The following is a 13,447-nucleotide window of genomic DNA, read 5'->3' on the forward strand; positions in this document are numbered from 1 at the left end:
TGACAGAGGCATAAAGATGCGCTCCTGCCCTAGTCCGTTTGGCTCAGTGGATAGAGCATCAGCCCAACTGAAGGGTTCCAGGTTCGATTCTGGTCAAGGGCATGTACCTCGGTTGCAGGCTCAATCCCTGGCACTGGTCAGGGCACCTGTGGGAGGCAACCAGTCAATGTGTCTCTCACACATCAATGTCTTTTCTCTCTCTCTCCCCCTCCTTTCTTCTCTCTAAAAATCAATGTTAAAAATACCCTTACCTGGTCAGCACAGCTCAGTGGTCAATCTATGAACCAGGAGATCACGGTTCGATTCCCGGTCAGGGCACATGTGCAGGTTGTGGGCTCGATCCCCAGTGGGGGGTGTGAAGGAGGCAGCTGATCAATGATTCTCTCTCATCATTGATGTTTCTATCTCTCTCTCCCTCTCCCTCTCCCTTACTCTCTGAAGTCAATTAAAAATATATTAAAATTTTATATATATATATGAAATCTCTCCTTGGGTGAGGATTAATAAACAAAAAAAGATGTGCTCCTTCCCAAAGGCATGAAAACAGTTTCCTTGGGCCAGGAAATGGTAACATGAGAGGTTGTCACTTAAAACTCATGACTAAAGGTGAATCTATGCGCGTGTGCGCGCACATACACACACACACACACACACACACACACACAGCTAGCATGGGGACTCACAGAGAGCACCTGACTGGGACACGAGGAAGCACCCTGCTAATTCTCCACAATGCTTCTCCTGCCCTCCAAATTCAGTGCCTGCCACCCAATCAGAACCTAAGATACACATTTGTTAGCAAGCACCTGGGCCGTGAGTAGCAGGAGTCTAAGTGGGTGGAGAAGACATCAGGAAGCCAAGTTATCCTTGCAGACTGGAGCATGACATCTCTTTGGCCACAGCAACAATAAAGGAGACACATACCTTGCACGGGCGTCACCACCGCTCCTTTGAAGTGGGGGTTTATGTGGATGTTCTTGGGCTGCTGTGGGGTCACGGGTGGAGGGGTCATCATCACCCTGGGCGCCTCCATCTGGGGTGGCACATGCATTCCTTGTGGAGGAGAGGGGTGGTGCGGATGCTGCAGGGGCAGCAGGGGCTGCAGGGGCTGCTGCTGGAACAGGCTCCGAATGGGCTGCTGCTGGGGTGGCGGTGGGGGGGGAGGCTGAGGCTGGGTTGGAGGAATTAATCTTGGAGAGTGCGTCTATAATCACAAAAGAGACAAATTCACAGGAATCAACATTTAAAAGCAAAGAAAACGACTGGTGACATGTTACCAACTTATGCTGACTGAACTGTAAAAGTTAGGAGTTAGAAGTTCACAGTAACAAGCTGTACGAGACAGCAGGCAAGGAGGCTGCTCCCCCGCCCCACTGGCTCTGCCATCTCACCATGCGCTCAACCTCAGGGCAGGTGGGCAGATGTGGCAGTTCAACCAGCAGAATTACCCCCAGTGAGCCACGCACCACACTGAGGACAGACCCAGGCTGCCCCGCCCTAATGCAAGGCTGCTTGCTCTGTGGTTGTCCCTTATGGAAGCAGGTCTCTTACTAGAACTTTCTTCACAAGCGATTGTAACAGGATTGCTTTTACTGCCGAATACTAGAGGACAGAACTGGTAAGACCACATGTGAAGTCATCAGAGACTAGAAGTGCACTTCCCGAACTTCAGCTGCATTCCTACTACTGAACTTTACCTCCGGACTAAGTGAGCAACACAAAATGCCATACCCACAAAAGCTTATTTTCATTTGTTCTAGTTTTAGACTCAAGAAAACTGTAACGTTACCACCACAGGAGGCTGTGTGGGGAGCAGCGCAGGTCTGTGGTCCTTCATGCGGCCCCTCTCACTGTTCTCTCTTCTCTGGTCCCCCATTCCACGACACATTAAAGGACCTCCTCTCCTTCCGCCCCGCCTTGAACCATAGCGGCCCTGCTTATGCTGGCGTTCTCTTTCTTCGAACTCAAGCAACGCAGCTTTGGCTTCTGCTGAAAGCTCTGTGTGAAAAGATGTGTACACGTTAGAACATTCAGAGCGGGAACAAGACTCACAGGGAGAACACACAGAAGCAATACGTGACAATAACACTCTGCCACAGCAAGTGCTTCCCCACAACAGGCAACTGCATCGACAGGAGCAAGCACGACACAGTGGCGACCCCCACCCACTATTCGATGGGGGCATGCTCTGCCTTGGAAGGTATTTCCATTTGGGACCACTAATGTGCTGAGGGAGCTGAAAAAAGGGGCTCAAGTCAAAGTTAGCCACTGCCCTTCAGTTGCAGGCAGGTGCCATCATGTTGGCCGACAGCACAACTCAGAACCCGCTCCCCGGTCACACCCAGGACAGCTGTCCGAGTGAAACCAGCACAAGCATTACTCAGACAGACAGAGACTCAGAAAAATACATACAACAGAACAGATTCCTGACTCTTCTGAGCTTACAACTATTAGTGAAATCACTCCAATGTCAAATAATTGCCAGTAAGCCCTGGCCCATGTTGCTAGTGCAGTGATGGCGAACCTATAACACGTGTATAAGAGGTGACACGCGCCGAAACCGGTTTGGCTCAGTGGATAGAGCGTCGGCCTGCGGACTGAAGGGTCCCGGGTTTGATTCCGGTCAAGGGCATGTGCCTTGGTTGTGGGCACATCCCCAGTGGGGGGTGTGCAGGAGGCAGCTGATCGATGTTTCTCTCTCATTGATGTTTCTAACTCTCTGTCCCTCTCCCTTCCTCTCTGTAAAAAAATCAATAAAATATATTTTAAAAAAAAGAGGTGACACGCGCACTCATTTTTTTGGTTGATTTTTCTTTGTTAAATGGCACTTAAATATATAAAATAAATATCAAAAATACAAATCTTTGTTTTACTATGGTTGCAAATATCAAAAAATTTCTGTATGTGACATGGCACCAGAGTTAAGTTAGGGTTTTCAAAATGCTGACACGCCGAGCTCAAATGGTTCGCCATCACTGTGCTAGTGGTTAGAGTGCCAACCCTTGACCAGGTTAGACTCCCGGTCATGGGGTCAAGAGCACGTACCTGGGTTGCAGTTTCACTCCCCACCCTCCAGTCCATGGGTGACAACCAACCAGTCCATGTGCATGTGTCTCTTTCACATCGATGTTTCTCTCTCTTTTTCCCTCCTTCCCTCCCTCCCTCTCTCTGTGAAAAAGCAATGGAAAAAATATCCTCATGTGAGGATTAACCAAAAATAAAAAAATAATTAATGTTAATGTCATACAAAATGGAAAACATTTACTATTATCATTACAAATTTTTAGTTTTATAAAGAAAGAAAAAAAATCTTTGCTGAGTGAAGAAAGATTTATATGCATGCCTTCTGATGAGGAACCATGCCAAATGAGAGCAAAATCTCGTAAGAGAAAACATATTCATGCAAACATTTGTTGGACACCAGTATTAGTAGGTGCTCACCTGTCTGACCAACACTTCAGGGCAGTGATTTTCAACCTTTTACATCTCATGGCACATAGAATCTAATTATTGAAATTCTGTGGCTCACCAAAAAGTATATTTTTGCCAATATGACAAAAAAAAAATAGGTATAATTTTGATTCATTCACAGAGACAACCATTGTTGTGTTGGCTGTTGTTGTTTTTTATTTGACAGTCTAAGGAAAAAGAGGTCAGTGCCCTGACTAGTCAGTATTGCATGTTTTTAAAAATCTTGCTGCTCACTCGTGGTTGAAAATCAGGGCTTAAGGGATACGAAACACATAGACTCTGTCTCTAAGAAACTTCAGGTGGCACATTATTCTAAAATCCTAAAAGAAAAAAACTGACGGACTCCAATATGATTCCTTTATTTCAAAATATTATCTGAGTTGTGGCATTGTATCTTACATTAATAAACCGCGTCCTGAGAAGCATTCTTATGCCTTCTTCCACAATGAAGGGTCCATTGTAAATATTACCAGTTTATCTCCTACCTTGGAATCCATAGTCATCTCTAAACTCTTCCAAAATCTCTAAACCACACTTCATCCCCTTGAAATGGTTTCTATGGTAACCCCTCCCCTTCAAATGAATCAAGGCCCCATTCGAAGGAATATTTAATCTCTTCTTAACAAGCACAGACTTTTACTCTAATCTTGATGACATGATTGGTTCACATACACATTTTATGCGGTGAATCAGCAATTATTTTTCTAGTGGTTCTAAGTGTCAAGATTAATTTCACTATCCCCAGTAATAAAATGGTTTCAAATGACATCTTTAATCAGCACGTAAAAATGCTTTCCTCCAATTGAGACAAGCTGTCACAAAAGGTCACCAAAATATGACAGGATGGAAATTACATTTGTATCTTCAACTGAAATGTTAATTTCCCTTTAAGTGTTTTCTGTACTATGTCCAGATTCTAAAGTAGAGATATAGCTCAATGTAACAAGTTTTACACTGCATTGTCCCTTTCTAAAATGTGCTTAAGAAAAACAAATTTACATACAAATAATTGTATAATGATTAGACTAATACATAATAAGTAAGTATTTATAGAATACACAGTTTATTTGGCAAAGTAAAAACAACACCCGGTAATCTGGTTTTTCACACAATAACTGATCAGGAAATGTACACTAAGCCTGCAAACACAGGATCTGTGCAGACGCAGGGCAGTGTGCGGGCACTAGAGACCTGGAACTGCATGAGACCACATGGAACATTTCCCCACAGATCCTGTGCCAAAAATTAACCGAGGATACAATTTAAAAGAGAACATCATGCATCACAAGATCTTTAGGCTGAAGCAATAAAGCATAATTAAACATAATAAATGTGCCAGTGAAGCTTAGAATCTCATAAAATCTAAATGCCTACTCATAGGTAATGTTTTTAAATAAATGTAGTCTTTCCTTCATTGCTCGCACGGCTTAAAAGAAAATCCAGGTCCGCTTCCTAGGCCAGAAGAGCAGGCAGCTTGGAGCTTCTGTGCGGACACTGCAGGAAACTGGTGAAGGACACCCACATTCTAGTGACGGCTTCTGGCCTTACCACTCAAAATAGGCCATTCCTTACACAGATATGTTCTAGAAAGAGAAACCCTTCTCAACTGGGTTCCACGAAAGAAGCCCTACAGCATCCTTTGTATGTAACAAGTGAATTTATCGCCCAATTATCAAGTTTTGCACCATTCCTAGGAAAACTGAGAAACACACATTTTCTGTAATGTTTAATTCCCAGAATCCTGGATGAGGGGAAAAGCTCACTACTTAAGATCTTACCCTAACTAAAAACCCAAAATTCTAATTCAAATCGGAATTCAAAATACAAAATCACCAGCTCTGTATTGGGCTCCATACCTGCCAAGACTATCAGATATGAATTAGTAGTCTTCATTTTTAAGACTGGCATCATATATTTGAGCGTGAAAATGATTCAACGTGGCGAAAGCACCTTCTAAATCCTGAAGAGAACTACTACTGCACATGCAGACTAAAGGCTCAGAAATGGGGGCGCCAGAGCTTCATTCCATTCTTCTTTTTAAAGTGTGGGGTGTTCTCAATATTAATCAATGATTTCACAAAATAATTATTTGCATTCAAAATGCTAAAAGACATCATTTGACAAAAAAAAATATGACATATGTATTCTGGTAGCAAGATATTAAAACTAAAACCCATTACAAAGAGTAGGTAAATAGCTTTATCAATCAAATAAATGAGAGTATTTCTACACAAAACATGAAACTACTGTTTCCATCGCCACAAGCACACAGAGAGCTGAGCTGTAAAGTAATTTCTAGTTTATCAAATACTGCAGCAGCCTCTCTCAGTATCTTTCTTATAAATAAAATTAACCTTTTGTTTGGGGGATGGGAGTGTTCAGGTAATAAGGGAGCTCACTGTTTTTAGGAAACCAATCTTTAAATGGACAGAAAAATCCTGCTTGTACCAGGAATAATCCTAACTCTTCAGTTTCTAGAAAATGTATGTTTCCTAGATTAGGGCTCACAAATACAGAGCCAAGACAGACACTTTCAAGCCCCATTTTCATTTGTCCTATTATCTAACCAATCATTCTGCACCAATGCATTTAAAGCCCTTTTTTTTAAGTTGAAAGAATGATAAAAAGTCAAACTGTTTATGCTTAAGCCACAATGCCTCTAAGGACCTCAGACCCTCTCCCTGACATGTAAAAGGCCGACTTGCCCACCACTAATTCCTTCCAGCCCCTGGTTTCAGGATGGCATGACTATAAAGCTGCCAGATGCCTTGAAAAGGAAAAAAAGATTTACACAAATTCTGCAATAAAGGAAGTAAAAACGATACTGAAAAGAACAAAGTGAGAAAAAGGTCCTGATGAAAAAAGAGAAGCAGGGATAATACAAACACAAAGTATGAATACAGGTAAGCTGGACGTGTCACCATTGCCAGGCCTAGGTCAAGGTAAAGTGGACAGGGACAAGATGACCCAGCTGAGGACCAGGGGCTGTGCAAAGGTAGCAAGGGTCAGGGGAGAGTGACCCATGAAATCCACCATGGCCTATAGGGAGCTGGCTACAGAGGGAAAGGTTCCCCCATTCTTAATGGCAACTATCAAGTGATTTCACAGCCTTAGCACATGCAGCTTCCACCGTTATTATGACTGGATATATCTGGTTCCCCAATTAATGCAACAAAGCCAATCCCAGCTAACAAAGCCACAGAAACCAGATAATCCACAACCACCCGCCCCCAACACGGGCACTCTCCAACATGGCACCTAGGCCATTTCCCTACTGAGCCGCTGCCCAGTGCCCTCTAGTGCTCAGCCAAGGGTGCCATCTCGCCCTTGTCCATTATCCCAGCCCATGCCTGAGCTGTGTGCTCCAGCAGGCTTGCTCTGTATCCTTACCATCCTCCTGCTGAGGGTCCTTTGTTTTTTTCCATGTTTAAGACCTGCGCTTCATCTCCTTTTACCCAAGGCCAACTTCAAATCCTTTCTTAGAAAGTTACACTGTCCTAGACTGACAACTTTATACCTTAACTTGAGAAAAGTCTAAGCAAATCTTGGGCCAAAAGGTAGAGATGGAAGAAACTGTTAGGGGAAGAAGTGGAGACCGGTACGATTCTAGAACACTCTCTCCACAAAGTTCATTAGTAAAGTAGCATGACATAACTGGCTCATTCCTGTTAACTTGTGCAACTTGGGGGCTTAGTGTCCTCACACAGAATTCCTATCTGCTCAGTTTATAACTGAAAATGGCTACAAATAATGGTTTTAAGAAGTAATAAAGGTAGTAACTAAGGGTTAGTTGACTGTTATTTTGACCAAGGCCAGAAAGCAGGTAGAACCCTCTAGCCTTCCATCTTTCCATCCTCCTCCTCGGAATATGATACAGTATCCCAGCGGTTCTCAAAGTGCGGTCAGAGCAGCAGCATCTGGAAACGCATCAGAAATGCACCTGTGTTGGGCTCCACCCTAAATGCTGGGAGTGGGTCCAGGAATCTGTGATAACAAGCCTTCCAGGTGACTTGCTCACTCCTATTTGAGAACCACTGCTTTATTCTCTGCAACAGACACTGCAAGGAACCGTGGGAAGGCTCTCTGTTAATCAGCCACAGCCTACTATCAATCTTTAAGTTGCAGGACTTGCTCAGAATGACGATCAATTGATTGTGTCTACAACAAGTCACCTTGTGTTTTTACGGAATGACTTTTATAGCGCCGTAGCTCAGCTCTGTCTTCACACAGACCATCCCCCTCTGATGGCATGCATAATAATCTATAAAGTCAACATTTCTTTACCTATTTGATTAATCATAATAGTACTATGGAGGAAGCTGAAATGGGAATGAGGAAAGATGGGAGACAGCCAAAAAGAGTTACCCAAAGTTTCTGGAATGTTCCTTCTCTCTCGAGTTACATCTGAGAGTCTAATAATTGTTCCTTCTTTCCTTTCAGTTTTGAAACGCAATCTTCCAGATTCTTCATCCTCATCATCTTCTTCATCTGATTCTTCTTTTATTTCCTTCTGCATTTCCAAAGTCTCCATACTCCCCTACATTGCAGACACACAAAACAAAGGGGAAAGTGAGTTCATCTCTTGAATTAAAGATTGAAGAATATGTTACTTATATTTAAGATATAAAATGTCCTTTTATGAGGCAATGTGAAAAACTAAATAGATTCTAGGAGAAAATAATCTCAAACATTAAAAATTAAGTTAATGTTAGAAAAAGATTATATTACTACATGTTGCTAATTACACTTCAGAGAGAAGAAACATCAATTCCAACAACCCCTTCGGGCCTGGAGTCTGATCCAGATTCTAGCAGAGTCCAATGTATTAACTAAGCTAACCCTGGAGGTCCATGGGCTCACTCACTAGCATGTGCCTCACCTTGTCACTTACCTCAGATGACAGTACACTCCTTCCTGACACAGGCTGGGCGTGTCCTGTAATTGCTGACCCAGCCCCTGGAATGTCTGCTGCCCCTAAGGCTCCCCATCTGCTAGAGGGCTGGTTTGTTTGCAGCCCCCAAAGTCTGTCCTTCATCACTCCCCTTCTGCTCTGTGCCTGTCTGCAGCTGGCCACCAGCAAGACTGGTCTTTTTGCTCAGTCACTGCTTCTCACTAAAACCAGCTTGTACCTTATATTTCATTACATCCCTATTCCTACAAAAACTCTGCCTGATCTAGCCCCCAAAACTAAATGTTTCTCGTCATCAACAATTCTCACTGCCCATTTTACTCATGTTCCTTTTAACACCAATTGCTCTTCACCTCATATGAAGTCTTAGTGACCTACTGTTAGATACATACTGAGTACTAGATTCATTTAAATATTTTTTATAAACTTAAAAAAATTAACTCTTTATTTTCATAACTCATAATATTTAAATGTCCTTTATTCATAACAATGAAAAATGAACTGCTTCACTGGCAAATGTACAAGAAAAATATTAAACTAGCAATGCAATCATTTTGCATCCTTTCTCCAACATTTTCTGTGTAAGAAGATCAGCTACAAATGTACATACTCGTTGTTATAAATCCTACAAGTAGAGGCACATCTTCAGGAGCGCAAATGCCTGAAAACAGAATGACGAAGGTAAACCGTAACTTTATTTTAGGCCTTGTGATTGCAATACCACCTTTTGGTATTCTATTCACAATACTACAGAGCTTTAAAGTACTAAAATCTTGGCATTTTGTTGGTCTGATACCATTATTTCTCTCTTATTCAATAGCTGAAACCAAAATGAGTGACATATAAGATGGATCCAGCTAGGTGTGTGCTGCACTACACTCAAACTGAGCGCAGGTGTGCGCATTCTCCACCTCCATCCACAATGTTCCAATTTATAACTTTTTAAATGTTTGTATTGATTTCTTTATTAGAGAGAGAGGAAGGGAGAGGGATAGAGATACAAGCATCAATGAGATCCCTTACTAGGAATCAAGCCTGCAACCGGGACATATGCCCTGACCAGGAAATGAACCAGTGACCTCTTAGTTCATGGATCAATCCTCAACCACTGAGTCACACCAGCCAGGCCACAATGTTCCAACTTAATGTTTTAAACAAAGACTGGGAATCTGATTCTGAAGGTCCAGATGGGGCCTGAGATTCTGCATTGCTAACAAGTGTGAGGTAAAGCCCACATGCTGGTCTAGCAACCATCCCCTAAAAGGCCACAGAAGAGAAGAAGTGACCATCAACGAAGCAAAGACTCCATCACAACTGTCATTTCTAATTCAACCATCAACAATACTAGTAGTAATAGTTCAAAGACTTTTCAAACAAGCTGAATATAAAATACTGGAGGCCTGGTGCATGAAAATTCATGCACTGGGGGGAGGTAGGGGGGCCCTCAGCCTGGCCTGTGACCTCTCGCAGTCCGGGACCCCTTGGGGGATGTCCCCCTGACGGCTGAGGCCCGTTCCCTGGGGGATCAGGCCTAAGCTGGCAGTCAGACATCCCTCTGGCAGCTTGGGAGCCCTCGGGGGATGTCTGACTGACGGCTTAGGCCCACTCCCCATGGTAAGTGGGCCTAAGCCACAGTTGGGCATCCTTAGTGCTGCCGCGGAGGCGGGAGAGGCTCCTGCCACCACTGCTGTGCTCACAGCCATCAGCCTGGCTTGTGGCTGAGCGGAGTTCCCCCGTGGGAGCACAGTGACCACCAGGCGGCAGCTCCTGCATTGAGCGTCTGCCTCCTGGTGGTCATTGCGCGTCATAGCGAATGGTCATTCCACTGTTAGGGTCAATTTGCATATTACCCTTTTATTACATAGGATAGGATGACAGAACCAAAACTAATACAGTTTATTCTATACCTATACCTCCAGCTAAGAAATCTAAAGAGGACCAAGGTGAACTGAAAACTGTTTCTTTGAAACAAAAGAAAGAAAGAAAAGGACAGGCTGGAAATGAAGGATTAAACTGTGTTTATTAACAGGCAACATGATCATTCGTCTTTCCCCAATATTATCTAAACATACAATGCAATCTTCATCAAAATCCAAATAAATTTTTAGTAGATATTGACAAATCAATTACAGACTTTATTTGGAAATGCAAAGGTCCTAGAACAGCCCAAACAACCTTGAAAAAGAGAACAAAATTGGTGGATTTACACTACCTGATGTCATGTCAAAGTAATCAGGACATGACAGTATTGCCAAAGAAATTTAAAAAAAGAGATTCCAGAAAGAGATCCTAATTTAAGTGGTCAACTGATGCTCAACAGAAGCCCTAAGGCAATAAATTCAATGGGAAATCATAGTCTTTACAATAAATAATGGTGCAATGACTAATAAACAGAGGAAAAAAATGAATCTCATACCACACACACATTTCTTAGTTGAGATAGATCAGGGACCTACGCTAAAAACAGTAATACTATTAAAGCTTCCAGAAGAAAACATGGGATATTATCTTTGCAACTTTGGGGTAGGCAAGGATATCTTTGGTCACAAAATTAGTGTTCATCACAATAAAAATGTTCTACCCAGTCGGTGTGACTCAGCAGTTGAGCATTGACTCAAAAACCAAGAGGTCACCCATTCTATTCCTGGTCAGGACCCATGCGCAGGTTGTGGGCTCCATCCCCAGTGGTGGGGGCATGCAAGAGATAGCTGATCAATGATATTTCTCTTTCATCAATGTTTCTATTTCTCTACCCCTCTCCCTTCCCCTCTTTAAAAAAACAATTTAAAATATATTTAAAATAAAATTTCTGCTCATAGTAAAATACCTTTAAGAAAATTAAAAAACAAGCCACAGGCTCAGAGGAAATATTTGTTTTATATATAGAGAGAGAGACATACTATAGTAGATACACACACACACACACACACACACACACACACACACACAACTAGTGGCCCACGAAATTTGTGCACGAGGGCGGGGGTGAGGGGGGGGTGTTGTCCCTCAGCCCAGCCTGCACCCTCTCCAATCTGGGACTCCTTGGGGGATATCCGACCTCTCGCAATCCGGGACCACTGGCTCCTAACGGCTCACCTGCCTGCCTGCTCGCCCCTAACCACTCTGCCTGCCAGCCTGATCATCCCCAACTGCCCCCCCTTCCAGTCTGATTGCCCCCAACTGCCCCCCCTTCCAGTCTGATCACCCCTAACTATCCTTCCCTGCCAGCCTGATGGCCCCCTACTGCCCTCCCCCGCCAGCCTGATCACCCCCAACTGCCCGCCCCCCGCCAGCCTGATCACCCCCAACTGCCAGCCCCCCGCTGGCCTGTTCGCCCCCAACCCCCCCCCCCACCGGCTGGTCACCCCCAACTGCCTCTGCCTCGGCTCCGCCACCATGGCTTTGTCCAGAAGGATGTCCGGAAGGTCTCCCAGTCTAATTAGTATAGACTAAGGGCCTGATGCACGAAAATTCGTGCAAAAGCAGGCCTTCCTTCCCCCGGCTGCCGGAACCTTCTGGAACCTGGGACCCGGGCTGGCTTCCCTCTGGCTCCAGCTTCGTCAGGAAGGACGTCCTGAATGACATCCGGAAAGACATCCGGTCTAATTAGCATATTAGCCTTTTATTATTATAGACTAGAGACCAGGTGCACAAATATTGGTGCACTCGGGGGGAAAGGGGGTCCCTCAGCCTGGCCTGTGCCCTCTCGCAGTCTGGGACCCCTCGGGGTAACGACCTGCTGGCTTAGGCCTGATCCCGGGTGGCAGAGGGCAGGCCCAATCCCTAGGTGCAGCCCCTGGTCGGGCTCAGAGCAGGGCCGATTGGGGAGTTGGGGTGCCGCCCCTGTCATGCACAGAGCAGGGCGGATCTGGAGGTTGCGATGCCACCCTCAGTCACGCTCAGGGTAGGGCCGATTGGGGGGTTGGGGCACCACCCCGTCACACTCAAGGCAGGGTCGATGGGGAGGTTGCGGCGCCACCCCGTCACGCACAGAGCAGGGCCAATCAGGGGGTTGGGGTCACTCACAGAGCAGGGTGCATCAGGGCGGTTGGGGCTCTATACCCTGTCACGCACAGAGCAGGGTCGATCAGGGGGTTGGGGAGCTTCACGCTATCACGCACAGAGCAGGGCCCATCAGGGGGTTGGGGTGCCACACCCTGTCACACTCAGGGCAGGGCCGATGGGGAGGTTATGGCTCTACCCCGTCACACACAGAGCAGGGCCCATTGACGGGGGGGGGGGGGGGGGGGTGTTGGGACTCCACACCCTGTCACACACAGAGCCGCAGGGCAGATCAGGGGGTTGGGGCGCCTTCCCCTGTCACACACAGAGCCGCAGGGCGATCAGGGGGTTTGGGCGCTGCCCCCTGTCATGCTGACCCCGGTACCGGGAGGCCTCGCGGCTCCGCTGATCCCGGTGCTGGGAGGCATACTACCCTTTTACTATATAGGATAGAGGCCTGGTGCACGTGTGGGGGCCGGCTGGTTTGCCCTGAAGGGTGTCCTGGATCAGCGTGGGGGTCCCCACTGGGGTGCCTGGCCAGTCTGGGTGAGGGGCTGAGGGCTGTTTTCAGGCTGGCGGGTGACGGAAGCTCCCAACCGCTCCTTTTTTTCTTTTTTCTTTTTTATTCTGGCCCAGCTTTAGCTCTGGCTCCAGCTCTGAGGCATCTGCTGCTGAAAGCAGGTATCTGGTTTGTTTTGGTTCTGTAATCGAAACAATGTATAACTCCAGCTCTGAGATCCCGGGGCTCACTGAAAGCAGGTTTCTGGGGTTTTGTTTAGCTTCTATATTTGTTACAATGTTTCTTAAACTGCAGGCTCAGAGGCCAGAAAGGCAGGCGGGGAACGTTGGTTTCCTCTGTCACTGAAGCAAGCAAGCCTCATGTTAGTTTCAAGCTGCCTGGCTGCCATCTTGGCTGGCAGTTAATTTGCATATCTCGCTGATTAGCCAATGGGAAGGGTAGCGATCGTATGCCAATTACCATGTTTCTCTTTTATTAGATAGGAGGATATATATGCCGGAGAACCAAGATGGCAGCATAAGGTATAAACCTGTGTGCTGCCCCCC

General features: G+C 45.5%; 1 protein-coding gene across 1 annotated transcript in view; it reads right to left on the bottom strand.

Moving 5' to 3' along the window:
- RBM33 (RNA binding motif protein 33) overlaps positions 1 to 13,447 on the bottom strand; it is a 121,884-nt gene that overhangs the window by 65,543 nt on the left and 42,894 nt on the right. The window contains exons 6-8 of the mRNA XM_081101872.1: positions 7,837 to 8,008; positions 1,790 to 1,998; positions 925 to 1,171 (exon numbers count right to left, since the gene is read on the bottom strand). Coding sequence (XP_080957998.1) covers positions 925 to 1,171; positions 1,790 to 1,998; positions 7,837 to 8,008 — 628 coding nt within the window. The remainder of the gene's footprint in view (positions 1 to 924; positions 1,172 to 1,789; positions 1,999 to 7,836; positions 8,009 to 13,447) is intronic.

The sequence above is a fragment of the Myotis nattereri genome (genome assembly GCF_964212035.1).
Source record: "Myotis nattereri genome assembly, chromosome: 11".
Classification (NCBI taxonomy): domain Eukaryota; kingdom Metazoa; phylum Chordata; class Mammalia; order Chiroptera; family Vespertilionidae; genus Myotis; species Myotis nattereri.